Source organism: Podarcis liolepis (genome assembly GCF_965112155.1).
Source record: "Podarcis liolepis genome assembly, chromosome: 1".
NCBI lineage: Eukaryota > Metazoa > Chordata > Lepidosauria > Squamata > Lacertidae > Podarcis > Podarcis liolepis.
The window spans coordinates 40,526,126-40,550,719 of record NC_139554.1 but is presented as its reverse complement, the minus strand read 5'-3'; the positions used below and the strand labels follow the sequence as shown (position 1 = coordinate 40,550,719).

At 42.6% G+C, this 24,594-nt stretch overlaps 1 protein-coding gene and 1 long non-coding RNA gene across 3 annotated transcripts in view; one reads left to right on the top strand and one right to left on the bottom strand.

Annotated features, from left to right (window-relative positions):
- The window catches only part of SPRED1 (sprouty related EVH1 domain containing 1), a 77,378-nt gene extending 62,361 nt beyond the window's left edge, over positions 1–15,017 (bottom strand). Inside the window, exon 1 of the mRNA XM_083509394.1 lies at positions 13,965–15,017. Coding sequence (XP_083365520.1) covers positions 13,965–13,996 — 32 coding nt within the window. The 5' untranslated portion in view covers positions 13,997–15,017. The remainder of the gene's footprint in view (positions 1–13,964) is intronic.
- A 129-nt stretch (positions 15,018–15,146) lies between these two features.
- LOC310710340 lies at positions 15,147–24,228 on the top strand. Of its 2 annotated transcripts, none has more exons than XR_014527942.1 (3): positions 15,147–16,212; positions 17,349–17,435; positions 24,139–24,228. It is a non-coding gene; the product is annotated as an uncharacterized lncRNA (long non-coding RNA). The 2 variants fall into 2 exon arrangements; XR_014527943.1 differs by lacking the exon at positions 24,139–24,228 and adding an exon at positions 20,766–22,700.
- Positions 24,229–24,594: the final 366 nt, after the last annotated feature.

Below are 24,594 nucleotides of genomic sequence, written 5' to 3'. Positions count from 1 at the left end.
GATCTTAACCTGAAGCACCACTTTAGCTAATGGGGCCTCCTCCTGCTGCTGCGCCGCCAGAGCACGATTTCTGTTCTCATCCTGAAGCAAAGTTCTTAACCCAAGGTACTATTTCTGGGTTAGCGGAGTCTGTAACCTGAAGCGTATGTAACCCGAGGTACCACTGTAGTCATAATTTCCTGGACTGTAAAAACAAACTGAATTATTACAAGTACAATCCATTACCTTCCTTTTCGTAACTAATATTAGACTGTAGGTCCTCCACAACGTTTATCTAAAGTTTTCCCAGGAAGATGGACTCTTCCTGCACTATTTTCCACTGAATAAATACCATGTAGAATCATGAAGTTCTTTGTGTATTAGGAACTTGTTTCCTACTCTATTTGCCTTAGTGTTTTCCCATGTCACCTAGCCAATAAGAGGAGCCATACTGGCAGACTCCTTATGTTAACTACACATAGTGGCAGGAATACGTATGTGCATTGTGTTTGAATGCATATACTGTGAGGGTTTGTTTGCACATTTAACATGCTTCCTAAATTCCCCCCTAAAAAACCCCACACAAAAATGCCTTCACATGGCACACATCTGAGGTCAGAGACCAACTCCTGCAGAATCATTTGCCTTTTGCAAATGTTATTACAGCACACATACTCAGAATGTACATTTATATTGAGTTTATATTCCTCTGCATTCTGGAGAACTTGGAAGAGGACCAGAAGGAAGCTTTTGGCTGCAGTCAAAATTTGATTTAAGATTCTTTTTTTTTGCTGTGCACTGGTAAACAATACATTATGTACGGTGTGTCTCCCTAACCAAGGCATATGCATAGCCCTTTTGAATCTAAAAGTTCCATATTGAGTGGTTTGGCAGGAAGCCCTCCATTCCTTGTCCCAAACAGCCTGTTAATATATATATATTTATTTTAAAAAATGAGCTCAGACAACACAGATCTACTATAAGAACAGGGAAGTTAAACCTTGCTGTTCATGCTGTCCACCCTTCAGCCATCAGTGTTAGCTAGGTTGAAGGGACAGCTGCTTAGCAATGCAATGGTAAGGACAATTCCATGAGCTTAAAACATCTGCATCTTTTTAACCAGCAAATGACTCATAGGGATTGGAATTTGAAAAAAGGCTTGATAGAACATAACTTCTCTGTCTCAAAAGAACACCAGGTATAAGATATGTTGAACACATAATCATGAAAAATATCATCCTATGTAAAGCACAACCAGAAAGGAGAACGATACAGCTGCCTTAGTTCACTTTTTCATATTTGCAAAAAGGATACTGCAAATATTGTCAGCTCTGCAGCATTTAGCCAGCTGCTTGAGCTTTTTTTTGTATTAAGCAGCAGTATGCAACACTGTACTATGCATGGACAATAAGTCATAAAGTTCCAGTTCTAAAAACAAATAGAAGTCTTACTAGCATGTTTTTGCACAAAGTAGCTTAGAATATAGTGCTGTTACCCAAACAGTTTTTTTTAATTAAAAAAATGTGTAAAGTTTTGACATGTCGCAAAATGAATTATTTAACTGTTAAATTAAAACTGTTAAATTAAAAACTGAAAATATGGTTATGCTCCTATCAGTGTTTTATTGTTGACCAGAAAATTGAGCACAATAACCAATTTTGATAACTAAAAAAAATTTACATTATTAATTTCTATTATTGTAAGTGTTTTAGGAATCATCCTGAAGAACCTCTAAGAAATGTCTAAGAAATGTAAGGTTAGGTAAAGGACCCCTGGATGGTTAAGTCCAGTCAAAGGCGACTATGGGGTGCAGTGCTCATCTCACTTTTCAAGTGAGGGAGCCGGCGTTTGTCCACAGACAGCTTTCCAGGTCATGTGGCCAGCATGACTAAGCCACTTCTGGCGCAATGGAGCACTGTGACGGAAACGCCATTTACCTTCCCACCGCAGTGATACCTATTTATCTCCTTGCAACGATGTGCTTTCTAACTGCTAGGTTGACAAAAGCTGGGACACAGCAACAGGAGCTCACTCCGTCACATGGATTTGAACAGACGACCTTCTGATCAGCAAGACCAAGAGGCTCAGTGGTTTAGACTACAGCACCACCCACGTCCTTCTAATAAATGTGGCTTAAATCATAATATATAAAGGGGGGGGGGAATAAGGAAAACTCTTTATCTTACCACTTTAAAAAGTTTTATATGAAAAATAAAATATTGGTATGACAACAGTGTAAGACTCCTTTTTGAAAAATATCACTATTTCCTACATTAAAAGTTGTTTTGAAAGCATAAAAACGAAGTTAAAACTTCATGACCATTTTGAGTTTCTTTTTCTAGTGCAGTAAAACAACCTAACTTAAAAGCCGCAATGTCATATCAATTTCACAAAAAGCTTGACTTTATCTTTTAATAATGAGTTTTATTTAGCACCAGAAATAGTGGTTTTAATTACTAGTACAAATGTATCAAAGTATCAAAATGCATCCAAAGAGTAGTAGTACAGTATTTATTTATTTACAATATATTACATAACAGTTGTCATATGTAAAACACCACTGCATTGCTAATTATAATTCTAAATTTTGATTTCTAATTTCAAAAACCGTTTATCGCTAACTCTTCACCCATGCATCTAAAACATGGACTTGTAATTAATATTGTGTGCTGCTTGCCTTGTGGCATCATTAGCATTTTTGTTAATGATGATTTCCAGAGCTGGTACCAAAATCTCTGTGCTTCAAGCCACATCATAATATTAACACAACCATAACATTCATTAATAAGAGGGCACAACTGAATGGAAATGGTGCATTCACAAAAATTACAAAGCAAAGTCCGTACAGTACGCAGCAGTAGAGCAGAGTTTGGACAGAGGTTTGCTCTGTAGCTTCAAATACACAGCATGCTGCATAATTCACATGAAAAGCCAGGGTAAAATATCATCCACGCTACACTGTTCCAGTGAAACTGGTATGGCAGCGGCAGCATAAACAAAGACAGAAAGTGTTCGGCCACAAAGCAGGCAAATATTCAACAGGAACTACCAACACCCAACATGTGCAATGAATGCTGGGAGATGCAGCAGCAGAGGAAGTTGACTTAACACGCCCCGCCCCCCAATGATTGATTCATGCCTGGAGGAAACAAAGCAGGATTATGCACAGATAAACAGTTTTCGTTCCCAAACGTTTGATTGTATTTCTGCATGGATGGCAAGCACATGAAGGCAACTCAAAACAAAACCTCATGGAAAAAACTTAAATGTTTGTTCTAGTCCTTATATTGGCTATGGCTTAGGGCAGGGGTCAGCAAACTTTTTCAGCAGGGGGCCGGTCCACTGTCCCTCAGATCTTATGGGGGGCCAGACTATATTTGGGGGGGGGGATGGGGAATGAACGAATTCCTATGCCCCACAACTAACCCAGAGATGCATTTTAAATAAAAGGACACATTCTACTCATGTAAAAACACGCTGATTCCTGGACTGTCCGCGGGTTGGATTTAGAAGGCGGTTGGGCCGGATCCGGCCCTCAGGCCTTAGTTTGCCTACCCATGGCTTAGGGGGCTCTTGTTGCCAGAAATATGTTGCTGGAGTTGCAGAAATTTAGTAAGACTCTGGACAAACACAGCCCAACGATTAGGAACAAGGGTTTTGGCAGTTACCTTTTCAGAGTTTCTATTTTTAACATTCTGCAATCCGCTGAGGCCTTAAAATTGGAAAGGATTTAAAAATACTTTAAAGACATTCTCTTGCTATTACTAAATTTGGCATTTTTGTAACCATTTCAATGTTCAAGTGCTCACTCCTTTAAAAATTGTCTCATTCATCTCACCAATACTGCGGCAATTCCATTAAAAGCGGGGGGGGGGGTGTCATTTGGGCATGGAAGACTGCATCTTGTGCACAACCGTTCTCATGCATAAGACAGGGAACTGACCACCCCACCCCCCATTTCCACACACTAATATCAGTGCAAAATCTGTACCAGCTCATGTGAAAAAGCAAACCATTATCCAATCCCGTTCCACAACTATTAGGCAGTGCATTCTTAATGTATGGGTCTCTCTCAACTGCTCCTGAAAAGATCAGGAACATTACTGTGTGTCTTACTTCCACCTCTTTCCCACTTTAGAGGTAGCTTCCCTGCCTGATTTCCAGAGTAATCAGACAGCATGCCAAATCTTGGTTAAGAGTGAACCGTAGCTAGCCTTAAACATATTTAACACTGGTGCAAATGGAGAACCCATTTTTAAAGAGAGAGGAAGAGGAAAGATTTTATTAAATAAAGCATGAAACATTTTGTGAATTGATAGTTCTCAAGATGAAAAACATTGTGCCACAAACACATGCACACAATGTAACTGCAACACAACTTTTGACAGCTGACTGTGTGTGCTGTGTGCTGCTATCTCGCAATAAAGCACGTTACCTGTTGCATAACATGTTTGGGGTTTTTTTTTAGAAAGGAGGAAAAGCAGTTATTCTGCAGCAATCCCCTACCTCAGTTATTTGCCATCTGCAAATTCTCCAACCACAGCAATATCAATTAGCATATCAGAGGACTGAACAGACTGTATAAATCCAATTCCATCTAAAATAGTTTTCATTGGTAAGCAGCTTTTATGGGCAACTTGTTTTTCAGTGCCCCAGGCAAATGCTTAGCTGAACTTATTTTTGCAAAGCCTCCATTACCTGACATTGGCTTGTTAACTATGCAGACATTTTCCTATTACCATAGCAACATTGCAAGAGCACTAAAAAGGTATGTGTGCTTAGTTTCCAAATAGATGTTCAAAGCCTTGATAGTAAGGTAACAAATGATAAATTTTCAGTTTGAGTAGTTTAAGCAATACAAAGCAAAAAAATCTAATTTGCATTATGTTCAACTTTTAAAGACTCACGCTTTCCCCTATAAATGAAGTTCAGGTGCAAGGGCAGTAGAGGTCAAATTATTAATAAATTTCACCTCACTAACAGTGCAGGGGTTGTTTTAAAGTGTGAAGTACGCGGAGTTCCTCTCAGTTTCTACAGTACTTATCGTAACTGTGCTCAGTAACATAACATCTACAAAATACAATCAAAATATACACTAAAACTCATATAATACAGAAGCCGAAATGAGAAAAAGGGTATAACCTGGTCACAAGAAAGCTAAAATAACCTAAGGGGATAAAACATGTCCCAGCCACCAAAAACAAAGCAAAGCAAAACAAAACAAATCCTAAAGATTACAATATTAATATCAACATTAAAAGGATGTTAAAAGGATTAAGATGGAATTAAAAGGCCTCGGACAATAGAAGGGTCTTTGCCTGACAATGTAAATACATTAGTGAAGGGAGAAGAAAGATGTTGGGGGGAGTGGTCCTTAACTGAGTAGGGCTTGTTCTGCCTCCACGCCCTCGAAACATCAGATTGAGAAGGCACTCAAAGAATCATTAATCTGATATTTTGGTTCCCTTACCCTCTTAAAAGCCACAAGTTAAAGATGCATCATTTCATCAATAATGGGAACAATCCTGCAAGAGTTAAGCACCTTTTCACGCAGTATGCTATGAAATACAGTGATGGTCACTGTACTGGATAGCTTTACGATAGGAATAGGCAAATTGATGAAAGGTAAGTCTATCACTGGTTAGCCATGGTGGGTATGTTCTAGCATCTAGCTCCACTGTCAGGAGCCTTGTGCCTCTCAATACCAGTGCTGGAAATCACAAGCAGGGAGAGTGCTGTTGCTTGTGGGCTTCCCACAGGCATCTGGTTGGTCTCTGTGAGAACAGGATATTGGACTAGAGGAGCCTTTGCCCTGAACCGGCAAGGCTCATCTTTTGTTCTTAAGGATGTTTACCCCTGTTTTGCATGCTTTCAAAGAACACGTCTGTGCACACCCGGGAAAGGGCAGAACGGGGGCAGGGGACAGAGTGGGAATGGGATGTAACGGGTGTGCTTATGCACACTCTGCCAACACGTATGATGGCTCAGAATGCAACCCCCGCTCAAAACCAAGGTTTCCTGTACGTAAGGCAAGAGCAGCAAAGGAAGTGAAATTGCAAGTTGTAAATACAGTGGTACCTCTGGATACGCACACCTCCGGTTGCGTATCCTTCAGGATGCGAATGCGGCAAACCCGGAAGTTTTTCCCCCTCCCCCAGGTTTCATCACACGCACATGCGCAGAAGAGGTCCCTCTGGTTGTGGAAACCTCGGGATCCAACCGGAGCTCCGGAATGGATCCCGTCCACAACCAGAGGTACCACTGTAGTTTCAAAGAAAGGCCACAGAAGCCTAAAGATGGCATAAACTAATCTACAACATACACACACACTCAGTTTTCACCAGCGGCCATAACACAAACATCAATTTCTACTGACCCTGCAAATAAATTGGGTGGTGGTACCCGGAAAGGTACGGGGAATCCACAAAGGGCCATAGCATACCAACTGCAGCAATAGCTATGCTGTAGATCTCTCCATATTATAGTTGGCTATATAAAATGAGATAGGGCTAGATTTAGATGCAATACCTAAATAAGGTTTCGTGCTATGTTTGAGCCCAAGCCTTCTTACAAATTGTGATTTGAGGAATGATGCAACCTAACATCGTTAATAAAAAAAATAAAAACAAACCAGAGCAGTGCATACTAGACTGACAGATTTGCTTTCCAAATGGAACATTAATTTTAGCACAGGGTTCCAGAAATCCTGCTGACACAGCTAAAGAAGTATTAGAAGGCCAATAAATTGTGACTACTGCCTATCATATTGATCAGATTGCAAGCACACAAGCCAACAACATAAGCCCCCTGACATTGACAACACTGTAATCTTACTCGCTCCCACCCTGCTAATATTTTTGTCAGTGCCCTCCTTTAAATATAGAAGCCTGCAACCAAAATTAATTTCATAATTAATTAATGTCATAAAAAACTAACTCCGTAATTAATCTATATGTACACATTATCAGTTTAACATGTGGCTAGGTCGAGTCCCCCCCCCTTTTTCCATTTGGATCAAAGCTGGTTTTGGGGGGGAAAGGCATCAAGTGCAGTACAGTGGTACCTCCGGTTGTGGACGGGATCCGTTCCGGAGCTCCGGTCGGATCCCAAGGTTTCCACAACCAGAAGTGCCTGTACTGCGCACACGTGCGGCGTGATAGAGCACTTCTGTGCATGCGGCGAAACCCGGAATATACTTCCGGGTTTGCCGCGTGCGTATCCTGAAGGATACGTAACGAGAGGGGCACATAAATAGAAGTACCTCTGTATTTCTTTAAAAAGAGAAAGGACACAGGAAGGATCTGGATGCAGAATAATTGAAAATGTGTACATAGTCCAACATAAGTATAAAAAATTCCAACTCACAAAATACAGCCTTTATATTTACAGACCATTAACTCATAAAGAAAAAAGCAAGAAAGGAACATCAAGTCATTTATTCACCAAATCATGGCACCACTGGTAGCTTTAGTATACATTTTTATTTAAACCAAAGCAGAAAGGTTTTTAGTTATTTAACTACACTTTTTTATTCTATAAACAACAAATTGGAAGTACAAATGAAAGAACCATGCAGGTAATATTACCATTAGCTGTTGCCCTATCAGCTGATTAACATATCCACTGAACTGGACTTCCTTAATTCCTCCTAATGGGCCAGAATTTTTTTTAACACTTTGGTTTATTCAAACCAATCCCAAAACATTTTAAAGCTTTAGTCCTTTTATTAGTTGACATCTGTCCAACATATTATATTGATGGCAATGTGAAAGAAAGAAAGAAAGAAAGAAAGAAAGAAAGAAAGAAAACACATTTGTTTCTTATGTTTTGTCCTGTGATTACTCTAAGAAGCTCCAAGCAACATACTTGGCTTTTCCCCACTCCCATTGTAAGCTAAGCACTCCTGGGTAGACAGGTAGGGCCAGTCACTGTCCCTAACCTAAAAGCACCCCATGAGATTGACAGCTTGGAGTGCAGACCCTACACATATTCAAACGGAAAGAATTTTATGTTGGGCTATTTAGGATTGTATAGAGGATAGTGGGGAAGTTAGATTGCCCTGTTCTTGCTGCCAAGTCCTTGTAGCATCCTTCTGCATAATCACAGTTCTAAACGGTACAGGAAGCCTCAACAGGTACAGAAGGCGGTGTTAGAAACACATACGCTAGGTGCCAAACGGCTCCTTAAACCATGGTATCAATCGCCAAAATGGAATGTCTAGTTGCCATTTTGGGGCCAGACAGCTCATAAGTCACATTTTTCCATACGACTTTTTGGTTCCTGAAATTTGTGCAGATAAAACATCACAGACAGAATTCTACAGGTTGTGTCATTAGTGTGTAAAAACAGGAAAGGTCCAAGGATCCCCAGGCATGAACCTCCAGATGGTGCAGACATGATACGCCATCCTGGTGCCTGGGCATCTTCACTGGATGGCAATTGACAGGCACCCAAGTGTAAAATGCGGCTGGTGCCTGGCAAATTTTGAAGCTCACTCTCCCAACACAAGAATAGCTGGGCCAGGTATGGGGATGCAATGGGGGGGGGGGCAAGGCTAGATGGCACATGCCTGCTCTCCTCACACAATTCTTCTCACATGTAGGAACTGAGCGCCCAAGCAGGGCTTAAGTTCCACAATGTTGAACAGAGCTTACTTGTTTGCAAGTTTGCTGACTGCAGCTTTAACGGTAATTTAAATGCTATTGTGGAAATCCTAACACTCATATTTGTCACACCACAAAGATTTTATGGGTTACAGGGAAACAACTTGAGGAAAATATTGTATCTGCTCAGGAAATGGGAACCAAACAGTCATAAGGATGGGGATGTGGAGGGAAAGGCAAATAAATTGTGTAAGGATTCCTCTTCACCTTCACACACACCCCAAACCCTTCTAAGGTCTGCTTTGAATGATTCATGTGTGTACTTATTTAACCACCTATGTGGTAGGGAACCAAGACTGGATTATTGGTCAGTGCCTGATGTTTAGTAACCATAGGCACTCCTAGAATATAGTGCTATTTTTAAAAACCTGAGTTCTTATGCGTCCACGTCAAATTTGTAGGCCACTGGGTGTCTTGAGTTCCTTCTATCTCCAGACACTTCCACAACGTGGTGCAAGCAATGCAACAGCAGCTGGTAACATCTACAGAGCATGCACACACTCCAAAAACTGGACAATTACTTTAAAGTCATGCAATGCTTCAATCTGCTTATATCTGCAATTTAAGAATGTTCACTTCCACCGTAGATCACCACAATACTGCACAGTACTATGTGCACTTAAGCCTCACTGAAATCCAGTGGCCTATCTTGCCTTTTTTCAGTCAATGCAGTGATAATTTTTAGCCCTTTCTACAATTCATTTTTCTGTGTCCTTTTTCTCTAGAAACCATATCCCCACTTATCCTCTCCTAATGAATTATTCCTCTGTTTGCAATTTTGCATTTGCTATTCACTGGGAAAAGCTCTTTTGACAAACCACTCTGTTCCTCATCCTGCATTACTTGCAGTAAAAATAACATACAACTCCTTCTGTACATCAATAAAAGAGATCCAACGGACACAATTAAAATAATTCCATTAAGGAATTTTTATCTATCATGAAAACCTCTTGCAGATATTATTGTTAGTAAGCACAAACACTGACACACGCATTCTATACATGATGCAAACAAAAGGTCATTGTGCATCTGTGTGTGTATATAAATGTAATTTTCATATATGACATTAAAGGATGTCTCCATATTGAATGAGAATCAATGCTTTTGCATGGTAGATTTTTAAGACTAAATCAGTCTTAAGAAAAGGACGATCACGGGTATGCCTTTGAATATAAGTGTCACTGGGCTTCTGTGGCATCACAATCCCCCCCCCCCCGGAAATGTACAACATGCATTTTAATTTTTTTGTTACAAGAAAAACTGGAACACAATAGCAAGAAGACAACTTACTGGGCATTCAACGGCATGTGAATATGGCTTGTAAAAGATAAACTAGTCCCAAATCAACTACTGTATAAGCAGGATTCAAAAAGGACTCCTGGTTGCAAGTCACTGAATTGCTTGATTTACCATCAGAGCCTCAGGTTTGCATACCTCCTCTCTCATTCCTCTAACAAGCATCCAACACAGGATTTTAGACCTTGCATTATAGAACTTGCCTTTCTGGCGGGTTTCATCTTGCAGGGTCAGGGAGCAACCTTACATTCAAATGTAGACAGGGTCTGTCTGTCCACTAGTTGCTTTCTATCCAAGAGAGTGGCCAAGGCCTGGAACCAGGTGCAACCAGGGTAGAAGCCCAAGCACCAAATAATAACCTCTGAACAGTTTCCATGAATGATTGGGGGAAGAAAACAACCAGAGTTTCATTCTCTCAAGCAGTAGTCTATAGAGACAATATTTTGGTATCATAATGTTTGCATGAATATTACTTTTAGCATATAGGGAACCATCATTACCTCCATTTATTTATTTTACTCAGATGGCATTTTCTGCGTGACTCCTTTTGAAATGGCATGCTTAATAAGGGATCCGAACAAAACTATATACACATACATTACAGTTAGGCCCCATATCAATTTATCAAGCACACTTCAGATCTGCAATCCCATGCATATAGTTACTTTCCCTAAAATGGAATTCAACAATGTTCAAAAAGTTTAAAGCCCTGACCTATTGAACTGAAACCTAGTATCTTTCTTTTAAAATGCAAATGAACATGACAAAACACAGTGTCAAGTCACATTAGAAGCAAAAATATCCAACATTTACTTGCAACTTCATGTGAACAGATATTAGACTACTTTCTAATTAATGAAGTGATTAGTCACTAATATACAACTTGCCATAGTAATTTGGCCCATCCAGCAAGCAGCTGAAAAAGTAGGACTGCAGAAGACTTGGGAGATATGTATCTTAAAAACAAAACATGCTAGAGAAAGATGAGGAAAACAAGATTTATATAATGCATAGTACTGTGAAACCATAAACACTTTTTCTGACAGCATACCAGGCTAACACACAAACTGGTGAGGTTTGTTGTTAAAAACTCCCGGAAAATTGAGTTGTGCAGCTGCAATAACAAAATCTAACCAACGTACTGCTTTCAAAAGAGAAAAATACAATTAACAACGGTCTTGTAATATAAATGGTTGTATACTGAACACTGCAAGTTGCTTTTTGCATATACAGTCAGATACACATAACACAGTTAAGGCCTAACTAACTGTACTCAGTATGGACAATATACTACACAATTCATTAGAATGCAAGGAACTTTTCAAAGTGAAAACTGTGTGAACCGATGCAAACCAGAATTATTGGTTGCCATATTTAAGCATGGATGACTGTGGCAGCCGCAGCAGCGTACTGTATTTTCCACTATATCAAGTTCATAAAATCAACTTTTAAAGAACCCTAAGCTAATCCACACAAAGCATAGAAGATCACTTCGATTCCAAGAAGAGAAATTCAAAATGTGACTGGAGAGCCTGATGAGAACACAAGGAAGGAAAAATCGGTATGAATATGTAGATGTGTTCTAGCATTTTCTTCAGTTATGAAATTCCTGTATGATGGCGATACAAAAGACGAATCGAAGAGATGAAGAATACAATTCAGACTGACAAACACATTTTACGTTATAATCAAATGCTCTGAAGGTGTTTTTGCATCCTAACTATTGAAGAAAACATTTTCTCTTAATTAAATAAATATTCTATGTTGTCCTAAAAGCATAATCAATTGGTCTTTGTTCAAATATTTATGCTAAAGTGCCACAGAATCATGGGGTGACACAGAAATGCATGCACCAAGTGGCACACAGAAATATATGCATTAACAAAGGGCTCTTCCCCAGCAATCACATTCAGACAGCTTTTGTGACTAATCTTGAGAATGTATTTCAATAATTTTACATTTGACTGGCTTTAAAATGCTTAATGAAAGTTGACTGCATAATAGCACTTTTATTGTAAAATGCAATATCTAATTAATAATCTTATTAACTTTTCTTCAATTAAAATACAGGGGCTGATTACGGTGTGAATATCAACCAGCAAGGTCCGCAAAACTGCACAAGTAAACAGGGCAAAACGTTTTGCTGCTGCTTCAGTTATAGCAGTGTTTACGTCTGAAGCCACTTTCACATAATCTTGTATTGTTTTAGAAATACTGGCAGATTCTGATGTGCCACATTAAAAAAAGGAAGCTAGCTACTAGAAGATTCTATCCTCTACCACCACAAAGATCCCTTAGTGACATTACAGCAGTCCTCAGATTATGGCCTCGATTTTTTTCTTTTAAAAGCACACTTCTTTTCATATTCTGGCAAGCAAGGTGGTGCTTTTGCAGATACCCTGACACAAATCTGTGCCTTTCTTTTAGAAAAACAGGTCTAATGTGAAAGTGGATCCATGTAGACACAGTGTACTGCACTGTGAATGGCCAGCCAGGTATTTTATGAATGGAGAGGATCACGTGCTCCCAGCACTTCCCCGAGCCGATATTTCCCACATAACAGTGTCAACAAGCAGAGAACAGTATTTTTCGAGACGAAAATCCAGAAAACCCTAAACCTCGAACATACTAGGTTCTTTCTACCTTCATGAAAATTTCCCATTCCTTGCAAGCCATGTTCAGTCGAATGTCGAAGGTGGCATAGGTCTAATTATTATTTTTTATGAATGAAGACTGTGGTATGCAAATTAGAGCGATTCACAAAAAAGAAAATATGGCGGCCGCTTCCCTCTCGGTTGCACGGGCACTGCAGCACTTCATCTTACCAAGTAGCTCAATACAATGTTTTGTACTTGTTCCTGTTGCAGTTCAGGATTTGTCCTTGTTATATTATGTGATTCTGGCTTAAGAGTAAAGCCATTCATTAAAAAAGAAGAAGCAGAAGCAGAAGCCTGTTCCTTTACCGATCCATCTTAAGGAATTAAGGTTTTATATGGAGGAATGTATGCAACTGACAAGTGTTCCCTTCTCCACCAAAAACCAGTATTTCCTCCTACAATTCAAATTACTTGCTACAGGCACTGGAAAAATAATTACCGTGTGATAATTCTGCCAGAAGGATGCTTTTGCACTATAATTGAGCCACAACTATTGCAAAGTATGTTTGAGAAAATGACTAATTCGCAACTCATTCTTGCAGAAAAGAACAACCATTGACAGGGCAGGATGCAGGAGTCACAGGCAGCGTCAACATTTTTCATTCTTTAGAAGAAATGGGAAAGTTCAGGATTGTTGACATGACTACCCTGTTTCAGAAATTATATATTTCATAGCAATTTTGAAGGCTACATCCCTACAGATATAAAAAAGAAAACATAAGCCCCCAATAGATTTCATCCAAGACAAGCATGTTAAATATATTAATATCTTGCACGTTATATATATAAACATCTTCATTCTATTCCCCATTTAAAGAAGGGGGAAGGGCGAAGAGTCCTAACAGCTCGTTAAAATGTATATATAAAGCTTTGGGGAAAGGTTTAACACTGTATTTACACTGACTCATCCAATTAAAATTCAGGAACAGTTTCCCTCGGGATGAAGCTCCCACTCACTACTTTCTATAGGAAACATGCAAACGAAAATAGACTTCTTTCCCCCCCCCCCCACAAAACGTTGCACGTAGGCCACTGGAAGTTGAGGGTCGAGGGGGGTGGCGGGCGGGAGACGGAGAGTCCATTTCCTCAACACACATAGCTAGGCAATTTTTTCACCATATCCTGGGTCTGCCATGACTTTTCCAAATTACCAAAACAGTCAGATTCGGGGGGTGGGGGTGTTTACATATGCAGAGAGACACACACATCAATCAGCACGTTTAAAACCTATCCGTACGGAGCCAAGCTATGTAAGGAGCCCGAAGAGAGCAAGTCAATGAACGGTGGTGGCGGGGTAGGGGCGGGTGGGGAGAGAGAAACGCCAAGCCGAAGAGACACCCCCCCCCCGAAGAAAAGCCGAGAAACTTACTCGTTGTTAGAATTCGCCGTCTCTTCGCTCATTTTTTCCTCACCGTGATCCGATCCGGGGATGGAGCAGCACCGACGCAGCCAGGGCGCAGCAGGAGCTCACCAGAAACCTCACCATTGTTAAACCCCACCGATGCCCCCACTGCACACCCTTCCGCCAGAATGGCCTCAATCCTTGAGGTGGGTCCCCTCCGAAAGCAGCAGCAGCCACAGCAGCCTTCCCCGCCTCTTCTTCGCACGGAAACGGAGGGATCCTGTTCGGCCGAGAGTTGGGACTGATTTCTGCTTTGGCGGCGGCAGCAATCGAAGCTCTTTCTGGTCTTTTTCACGGGGAACCGGGCGGCTGGCGGCGCCTCGGCTGCAAGCGAGGCTCCCTAGCCGTGTCCTTGTGCCGCATCGGCACCAGGAGCCCACATCTCCCGCTGCCGCAGCAGCAGCAGCTCCTCCTCAAGCCTGGCCTCCTGGCTTCCTTGCTTCACCCCCTCCCCTCGTCCCCACGAGCAGGTCCCCCCAGCTCCCCGCCGCGTCCCTTCCTCGCTGCCAAACCCCCGGGGCAGGACGGAAAAGCACCGCGGCAGAAATTCCTCCGGACGCCCGCAGCAGCAGCAGCAGCGTCTGCAAACCCGATTTGTACAAAAAAGAAAGGAGGGGGAAAGCAGGCGGCTCAAGTCCGACTACCCCGCGAACAAGCAGAGGCAGCACTGAGGGAAACTAATTCAGCCCCAGGCAGGCGAAAAGGAGAGGGAGGGAAAGAGGGAGGAAGAGGAGGAGGAGGAGGAGGAGGAGGAAAGGAGGAGGGAGGGGGGAGTTTGAAAGCAGCCCGGAGGTTAGAAAAGGGGAGGGGAGGATGCGTCACGGCTGGTGGCGCTGGAGGAGGAGGAGGAGGAAAGAGGAGAAGCCGAGAGGAGAAGTAGGAAGAGCTCGTCCTTCTCCTCCTCCGCCACCAGCCCTGGCACCCCGCCCTCTCTCCAACCGAGAAGGCGAGCAAGTTCAGGAGCTGCTCCCCAGGCCCACCCGGAGCAGCGACAGCCCCCGAGCCTCTCTCTCTGCGCCCCCCCCTCCTCCTCTGACTGGAAAACTGGGCGGAAGCGTTGACTTCACGCTCCTTCCGCCGCCAACTCTCCGAGGCGACGGACGGGAAAGGAGAGCCCGGGCACTTGAGAAGCGCCTCCGTCCGAAGGAGCCGCCGAAGGGCGCAGAACTTTTTTTTTTTGCCACGGGGCTGGGGAAGGGCGGAGAAGCGCCCCCCCCACACACACACATAGGCGGGCTACGTCGCCTTCCCTCTTTGCACGCGGCTGGCGCCCCGAGCAGCCCCTTCACTCGGGAGGAACACGGTTGCCAAGGGTCCCGATTCCCTCCCCTCTCTCTGGGCAGCCGAACAGCACAAACTTGCTGTTCCTTCGCGCGCTTCAAGGCCGGAGCGGGTTTCCTTTGGCTGCTCATTCGCCGCCCCTCAAATAAATAAATAAGCAAATATCGGGAATGTCCCTCAAGTTTGCACAATAAAATCCCCGGGTTGTGGCGCGAAGGGATTTTATTATGGAGGCCACGCAAAGCTCTCTTCCTGCTCGAGACTGGCTGGTCACCCGAGGAAGCGGGTTCCTCCCAATGGAACAGTGGAGGGCACAAGTCGGAGCAAAACCCAAGTTGGTTCTCGGGTGGTTTGCTTTGCCACGCCGTGCCTAGAAAGAAAGAGGCTCTTGCTACCGAGGCCCTGAAGTCTCTCATGCCTCTCCTAAGGAGTCGCTCTTTTTTTTTCTTTTTTGGCTGGGCTACCTCCAAGGAAGAACAGGAGGGAGGGGAAGAGACTAAATGACCACATTCCCAGCCCGCCATGCAAAAATAGTTTCCCGAAAGTAGTTCCCTCGCTCGCTTATTTTCAAAGAGTTGCGAGTGTCTCGCACGCGCACCGCGGAGGGATACGCGGAGTTGTGCACAAGGCCACACGCGCGGGGAGGGGAGCGAGGAGAGTTAGGCGCGAGGGCCAGAGAGCCAGCCCCGCTGCAGAAGAGAGGGAAGCAGTTGGAGCCTGCACGGTGCAAGGCGCGTGCATTTCCCTCCGTCCCGCGAAGTTGGCTTTCCCCGTGGCCGCCTCCTCTTCCTCTTCTGCAAAGGAAGGGCTGGCGCGCTCCGCTTTTAGCACCCTCCGGGCACGAGGCGTGCAGCTGCTTACGCACGCTCCGTTCTAGAACTCCGCGCGGTGGAAGCCGCGGGCGGCGGATTCGCTTCGCGTTCGCAGCCCTACGGTAAAAGGTTGCATTGCTTTGAAAGAAAAAAAGGGGGAAAAAAGCTTTGCATTGCTCCACCTATTGAAGAGAGGAATAAGTGGGGGTGATTGCAATAACCCACCTAAGGCCTGACTCCTGTGAAAACCCTGCCTTTTTTCTGGCGGGGAAAGGGGGAGCAAGGCCTTGTTGTGATTACATCCCTTCTCCCTGCGAGGATTTGATTCCTTAGGCATGCATTCCTCTCTTGCCAGCGTTGCAGTAGTTGTTCACCGATATTTCTTTGCCTCCCCCACCCTCCACTAGTTAAGGTGGCAATTTTAGCTGTTTAAGGTGCCACAAAACTATTGTTTGTACTGCAGCAGGTTATTAACCTGGCTACCCCTCTGGTAATTGTTAGATTTTATAAAGGGATGAAATTGTTAATTTAAATGTAGCAGTTGCAAGAGTGGTAGCTGCGTTAATCGGTTGCATGTTCACAATGCGGCGGTCGTTTCATAAAAGGGTCCCTTCAAAGAGGCAGCCCCAATCTGTGGTTTCAACGCATTTGAATCATCAGCACATAGCAAAAGGGTGACATTAAGTTGTTCTGTTGTGCTTTGGATGCTGCTTCCTTGTGCTGCACCAGGAATCCCAAAAGCAGCATCCGATGTACCATCTTTGCAAGAAAGGCAGTACCAAAGAGGCTTAAGTGAATTCTTAAGACACTCCTGTAATCTGGCCTCTCTCATTGCTTTTGTTGACATCACTTTTTTGTGATGGTGGTAATGGGGGCAGCACAAGTCAGAAGTCCTATTACACTGGGGAATTGGAGTCCTAATAAGTGTGTGTAGGATATACAGTGGTACCTCAGGTTACATACGCTTCAGGTTACAGACTCCACTAACCCAGAAATAGTGCTTCAGGTTAAGAACTTTGCTTCAGGATGAGAACAGTTTCAGGTTAAGTACGGACCTCCGGAACGAATTAAGTACTTAACCTGAGGTACCACTGTAATAGCATCCCGAAACTTGCTACTTTCATAATGCAGAACCTGCACTTGAGAGGCACATTGATACTGATCAGCCACACTTGCCTTTGATCCCTCCCTCCGCCCCCTCCTTTTATGTCCCTTTGGAATTTACATCACTCTTAAAGAATTCCCTGCATCCTTTCAGGTGTGAAGATGGAACTGCACAGCCCCTTCCTGTGAAGAACTGGCCCCTCCTAATCCTCTTCATCTCATTGGGCAAACTCTGCAGAGGGTAAGACTGCAGGTTGTAAACTGTGCAGTGGCTTAAGCATGTGGTGAAGGGAAACAAAAGCTGCAAAAACAAGCACCTACATAGCAACATTGACAAGACATGCTTACAGTGTTGCTGGCATGCTTATTGCTGCACACCAGTCATGAAGTTTCCACCTGAAGACATCCTTAAAATTAGCCATTCAGACAGCCAGAAAGAGATCTGCACACATTCCGCAGCGCAGACCACTTAATACAAAATTATGGTCACAAACTCCACAACTCCCAGTGCAGTGTCAGTTTCTGCAAACTCTTGATTGCTGTCACATTGCAAACGCCAGTGAGAGATCCTCGGCTTTCAGGACAGTATCTGTCATTAGATTCCTTGATGAAACCTATGGTCATCCTGGAGTAATAGCATGCCCACCAGTCTAAGAAAACCTGCCATGAAATTAATTCCACTGGTAAAGTAAAGCAGCAAGCAGCTTCAGGCTAAGGAACAGTGGGTTGAATCCAAGGTAGTGCTAAGGCAATTGTTTCATCATCACAAAGATTTCTGCTTGTGCCACAGAATGTTCTCCCCCATGCACCTTTTAGAACTTCTAGGGGTTCCTCCAGCCCTCTGGAACAGATTTGAGGAGGGCATGGGGCGGAGAAGGAGGATAAGGGATAAAGTCCCATTTCACAAGTGGAAATCCTTGTACTGACAGGACTCATTAGTAGAATGTCTCCAAATGAATAGAATGTAAAAGGGACACTTACAATGATTGTTTACCTTATTGATTAATGGCTGCAATCCAACACATAGTTTAGCTCCTAAACTCCCAGTGAACTTGATGAGATTTAAGGATCCTAACTATATGCAGACTTGCAACCTTAGCATTCCTTCTCATTTTCTGTAGTCACAATCCTTTGGCTGGCAAAACAGAGGTCATTGCCCAGATCCTGCTAATAACGGATTTAGCTAGACTGAGCTGCTTATATTAGCACTTCAGCAATATCTGATCTTGTTAATTTCTAAATGAGAATCCACATATAAATGTCAGACAGAGAAAATACTTTCTGGGCATAACAGAATTGTGTACTTAAACTAAATTGGTTTTCTAACAAATCTCATAAACAGATTTCTACCAGATCTGTGTGTTGGGAAAGGGAGGAACTGCATTATTGACTAGATACACTAATTTCTGCAAATGATTCTAAACAACTGATGTTTAAAAGTAAATTGACATTTATATATGTATTTATTTAAACAATTTATACCCTACCCTTTGGTTGAAATCACAATACTCAGGATGGCTTGCTAAAAATTAAAAATTGCATTCCCTAATCATCATCATCATCAAATAAAACACTAAAAGTTACCAAGGTAAAAAATATCACACCATAGAGTAGCCCCCACCAAAATTCTTAAGCTCAGCAGGCCAAAAGCTGGCCAGAACAGAAATATCTTGACTAAGCATTAAAAAACCAATAATACTTGCAATAACATCTATGTCAGACATGACAAACTCATAACATAAGACTCTTGCAGCAGATGGTTAAATGCATCACTTCAAACAGAAGCAGCAGACACAGAGAGGCGATTAGTATCAGGAACTATTGGGGATGTGTGGATTTAAACCTTTCTTCCTGTGCCATGATTCTGGCAACTTCCCCCACCTCAGTTGCCACTCACCTTTGGAGGGCCTCTCCCACTGACTGTAAAAACCGGAATGTTTAATTCACATACAGTGGTACCTCGGGTTACAGACGCTTCAGGTTACAGACTCCGCTAATCCAGAAATATTACCTCGGGTTAAGAACTTTGCTTCAGGATGAGAACAGAAATCGTGCTCTGGCAGCTGGAGGCCCCATTAGCTAAAGTGGTGCTTCAGATTAAGAACAGTTTCAGGTTAGGTACGGACCTCTGGAACGAATTAAGTACTTAACCTGAGGTACCACTGTATCTTGTAAAATCATTGCACCACACAGTCATCCAGAGTCTTCCACAATGTCTCATATGTATTATCCCACCCTTCCAGCTCAGTATAGTTTACATAGTTCTCTGCCACCATTTGTGCACTTAGGGAATGTTTAATAATTATTTTTTTAAAGGATTTATACTGACCATTCAATCCAGTGATTACAGACTGATGGAAAGTATGGAAGAAAGGAAGAAAGAGAGAGAGAAAGCCACACACCCCAAAGCACACATATACAACATAGCATCCAAAACACACCTCCTTGCATTTGGCAGTCGAGGCTGTATGTTCTTTCTAGGTGGGGTATAGCTCAGTGGTTGAACGCATATTTTGCATATGAAAAGTCCTAGATTCAATCCCTGGTATCTTCAAGTAGAGCTAGGAAAAGACTCCTCTCTGAAACTAGCCACTGCTAGTCATTGTTGACAATGGAGAGCTAAAAGGACCAGTGATCCTACTTGGCTTCTGATGGTCCTTGCTGGCAGGGATGGTGCGAGGAGCAATCTGTCTGCCACTGTTCATTCTCTGGTTGATGTACGATGACAGATCTCTTGGTAAACCTTTGTCTTCTGCTTTTCTCTCTCCTCATATTTTTAATGGTTATACTGGCAGAGTAGCCAAACCTTGGAGTGGCAGAGTCGCTGGGCATTACTTTCCACATAAAAAAGCAGGGGTCCCTGGGCAAGCCGGCAGGGCAAATGGAAAACGATTTGGACCCATGCCTAGAAAGCACGAGATGAGCAGAAAACTCCATGCCCATGTTGGCTACTCATTTATATTCTTCCTTTGTGATTTGCCCCTTCTGTTTCCTATACATGTCACATTTAAATCCCTGCTCATCTGAAAGCGCCTTATACAGCCACACCAGTTTCTTTAGATGCTTCCCACTTTTATTTCTTGGAAGGCAATTCAATACCTCACATTTAGGAAACTCATCCGTCATGAACTCCCTGTTATTTGTAAGCCTCCACTCACATAATTTAAAGATTTTTAGGTTTTCTAAAACCGAAAATGTCCATTTAGGAACTTATATTGCACAATAAAGATGTATTTAAATCAAGAGAAATGAATGAGGATGTATGCATCTATCCATGCAATTGGGGAAAAACTAATTACAGAGACAGTTCTTTGAGGGAAACAATGCATCTGTAGCAAGGTGGGAGGACTGTTATATAAGGAAGGCTGTTTAGGGACACCGTTAATAAAGTCACAAATGACATGTGGGTTTGTTTTATTTTTTTCATGAAGAAGGTATAACCAAGATTGGAGGAGGGAAGAAGCAATTTTATACCCATTGCTTTAACATTTTTGTTTTTATTTGGGGGGGGGAGGGAAGCTTTAAAGCAATTTAGAATATTTAGAAACATCCCCTTCTTTTTTGCTAAAAGGAAAGAGAATGCATGGTGATAGCAAAAGGATGTGTTGATCAGATCCAAGGCAACTGACCGCGGATGAGTATGCTGATAATGTACTTGCTACCTTCTGTGGCGACGACGTTAGAAAAAGGGAATTGCAGCCTAGAGATGACAAACTGGGAGGAAGGCGTGGGAAGCACACAAACCATAAGTTTCCGGCCTTTGTGACTTATCCCAACAATATCAAAATAAGCTCCAATAAACAAGAGGGCAAGACTCGAGAACAACGGAAGCAGATCTCAGAACACTCCAAGCGGCCTTTGGAAGGCACAGTTCATAGAATGATCCCTGCTACTCCCCAGAAGAGGAGGAGACGAGTGGTGGTGATGATAGGTGACTCCCTACTGAGGGGAACAGAGGCAGTAGTGTGTGGAGGAAACAGGATGACACAGAAGATCTGCTGTCTTCCGGATACAAAGATTCACGATGTGATGGAGAAGTTGCCAAGTCTTAGAAAGCCCAGTGACCACTACCCCTTATTTCTGATCCATGCGGGTACAAATGATACATAGCCTGCAACACATAGCAAGGGACTGAGACACTGGGCAGGGAGCCGAAGAGACTTGGGGCACTGGTAGTCTTTTCATCATTCCTTGTTGAAGGTTGTGGCCCAAGAAAAAAGAGGAAAATACTTGAGATAAACCACTGGCTGCACAGGTGGTGTCGTCAGGAAGGAGTTGGCTTCTTGGATCGTGGTCTCTGCTTCCTTGAGGAAGAATGTGCTGTCAAACCTCCCTTGGCCAATGGGGACAGCAGCCCCAAGCACCCTCTCCTTGCTTGCCATCAACCTCACCTTTTGATAGTGTGGTTGGCAGATCATCTCAGTAACTGGGTCGATTTGAGGGGCTGGAAGCAGGGACAGACTTTGATAATATAGTGCCCTGAGTGACAACAAAAATTGGCACACCCAAAATATTTGTTATTTTCACAAGAATTCATTTTTGTACAGTTGTTTTTTTATGGATCTTCTCAATAGGTACCCATATAATACAGGTATTAGTATTATTATTTTATTTTGTGCCCCCTGTGGGGGGCAACCACCCACACTGCTCTAAATCTGGTATGGCTGGAAGATTTCTGCAGAAGTATCTGTCATTTGTATGAATAAAAAGTGGCAATCTGACATAAGCATCAATCCTTTGCATACATACCTGGAAACAAATCCAGGATGGATTAACGTCTTAGCAAATTTGCATAGAACTGGTCTGAGGGTACTACCAGAATGAATGACCTGATAGTGTCATGTTTGATGAATCAGCATGCTTGACACATGGAATCCATGGGGGCTGCAATTTAAAGGGATAAGGGCATCAAAAGAGGACGGCCCAGCAACTATGCTACAAAAATAGAAGCAGTGCTACCAATGTCTGCTGCCACCTTGGGTTGCCAACTGACCAGGATAAAACTGCTGTGGCCTGCCCCTGTGCCTTAAACAGCTGCTTGATCGGCAGACAAAGCGTTGAGGACGTTGAGATTAGCATTTCTTTGAAAGTATCATGTTTTAATCTAGATTCTCTTGGGTGATATGTGCAATTTAAAAAGGGGGGACCAACAAAAGTTGTATAAGCTGTCTTTTTGAATGTCCTGCTGGGCTGCGTCAGCAGTGCAATGGGAAGATTTTTGTTGTTCTTCAGTTTCCTGTTCCGTTTATCCCCCTCTTCCTTAAAACAATTTCCTTCCTAATAAAAGGAATGTGCTGGTGCTGCTGTAGTTCTGACACATGTTGTTCAACTTTTCATTTGTTGGCTTGGGCGATGCTGACTGTTATGGTTTCAAACTTTTATTTATTTTTTACTGCTGGCTATATTGGAAAGCTTTGGATTTTATTCTTACTCATTTTTTTTTTTGTATTTCCATTTTTGTACAGTGCCCGGAAAGAGTAACTTTTTAAAATTAAACATAGGTATTTTCAAATAAAATAAAAACTACGTTGGAATCAGTGACAGGGAAAATAGGAAAAAACATATGCCAGCTCCACTACTGGTGTTTGTCCACGTTCCCCATCTCCCGCCCACCCACATTTTGGGGAACTGCTGGAATGGGAACCTTTCCCCTGATCTCCAGGCAGGCCTTTACTGACATAGGCATTTCTGTGCAGTAGGACAACAGCTGCCGAGTTGTGTCCAGGAAAGGCTATCATGAAGTCACATCTCCCTTCTGATTAAGGACCCCTCTTTCTACCCTGAGAGAGGGAGACCCAAAACGTCCTATGGCCTCTTGAGAGCCCTCCAAGAAACATTAGAATTGTAGCCATAGTTTATTTTCCCCCTTTCTGTTTTTCTTTACAGCTTCATCCTGTACAGCGTTAGGTGTACCTGAGCCCACTGAAATGCCTAATTCTGCAAAGGCCTAAGCTGTTAGTGCGATCTTTTAAAAGTATATTATTTATGTACAGTGGTACCTCAGGTTAAGTACTTAATTCGTTCTGGAGGTCCGTTCGTAACCTGAAACTGTTCTTAACCTGAAGCACCACTTTAGCTAATGGGGTCGCGCCGCCGGAGCACGATTTCTGTTCTCATCCTGAAGCAAAGTTCTTAACCTGAGGTAATATTTCTGGGTTAGCGGAGTCTGTAACCTGAAGCGTATGTAACCTGAAGCGTATGTAACCCGCTGTAAAACAAAAGGGGGGAAATCGGTCCTGTATAAATAAGAAAAATAACAAGATTTTTTTGTGATTAGACATTTCCTGTCATTTGAAAACATGCCTTCAGGTATACGTACATGTTAAAGTCAAGCAGGTTTGGCTGATCAGGAGTTGTTGTTTTTTCCTGTCCTGGTGCTTTACTGAACGAGGGCTTAGTCAAGTGTAGCAGTTACATTCCTCATGCCAGGAAAAGGCAAATACTGAAGTATATTGAAACTTGATAGCAATGCAGTAATAACCAGACGTGCCCAATCATTGCAACATGGTTCTTAATGAAAAGGGTGCTTTTTAAATTCACAGTTTAAACCGTCGCTCTCCATTCAACTATCTGTGCAAAATCATTTTAAAATAAAAATCCCTTGTCACCAGTTCCATTCATTGTTGCAGTTTTCAAATGTATTGGTTCTTTGTCCTTTTCTAGTGTATGGATTGCAACTGTCACTGAGTTACACAGCTTGCTTTAGGCCCATAGCCAATGTGATTACAGCAACAACCTCTGAACCAGTGAGAGAGAGAGAGAGAGAGAAGAAAATAAGGTAGTCTTTAGGCCCACTAGAGACAAGATCTGTGCACCAGGCTGACAATGTTAAATAAATGTTTAACTATGTCAAATGAAAAGAAACCAGCAAAACCACTGGCTATTCAAAGCTGCCACAAGCTAATGGGGTCCTTGAAGCATTTTTTTTTTTTTTTTTTTTGCAGCAAACTGAAAATAATAACCATCTGTGCCATCGGTGGTGTGACAGGAACTCTGGGCAACTATGAGCCTCTCAGCAAATGTTATCAGCAGAATATCAGAGGGTAGAATAAGGTGTTATGGGTCAATAAAAAAGACGCAGTTATATGTAGCTGTTTATGCCAAACGAGAAACAAATAGTCGTTTTATCTGCATTATTATTGTTTATCACTTCCATAGGATCATTTAGTTCAGAGGGGTTTGGCCCCATATGCAACACTATCCTCAGTGCTATGTTACAAAATAATTTGCTCCCATTTTATAGATGGTAAACTGATGCTGAGAGAAAATACTGTACTTTGCCTAAGGCCTCCTGGTAAGATTGTTGCTGAACAGTAGCTCAGTTGGGTAACAAATCACCTCATTTTAACCAGTCAGTGGAGTGGATGCTGTGGATTGGATTCCCTCCCTATTCTAATAGA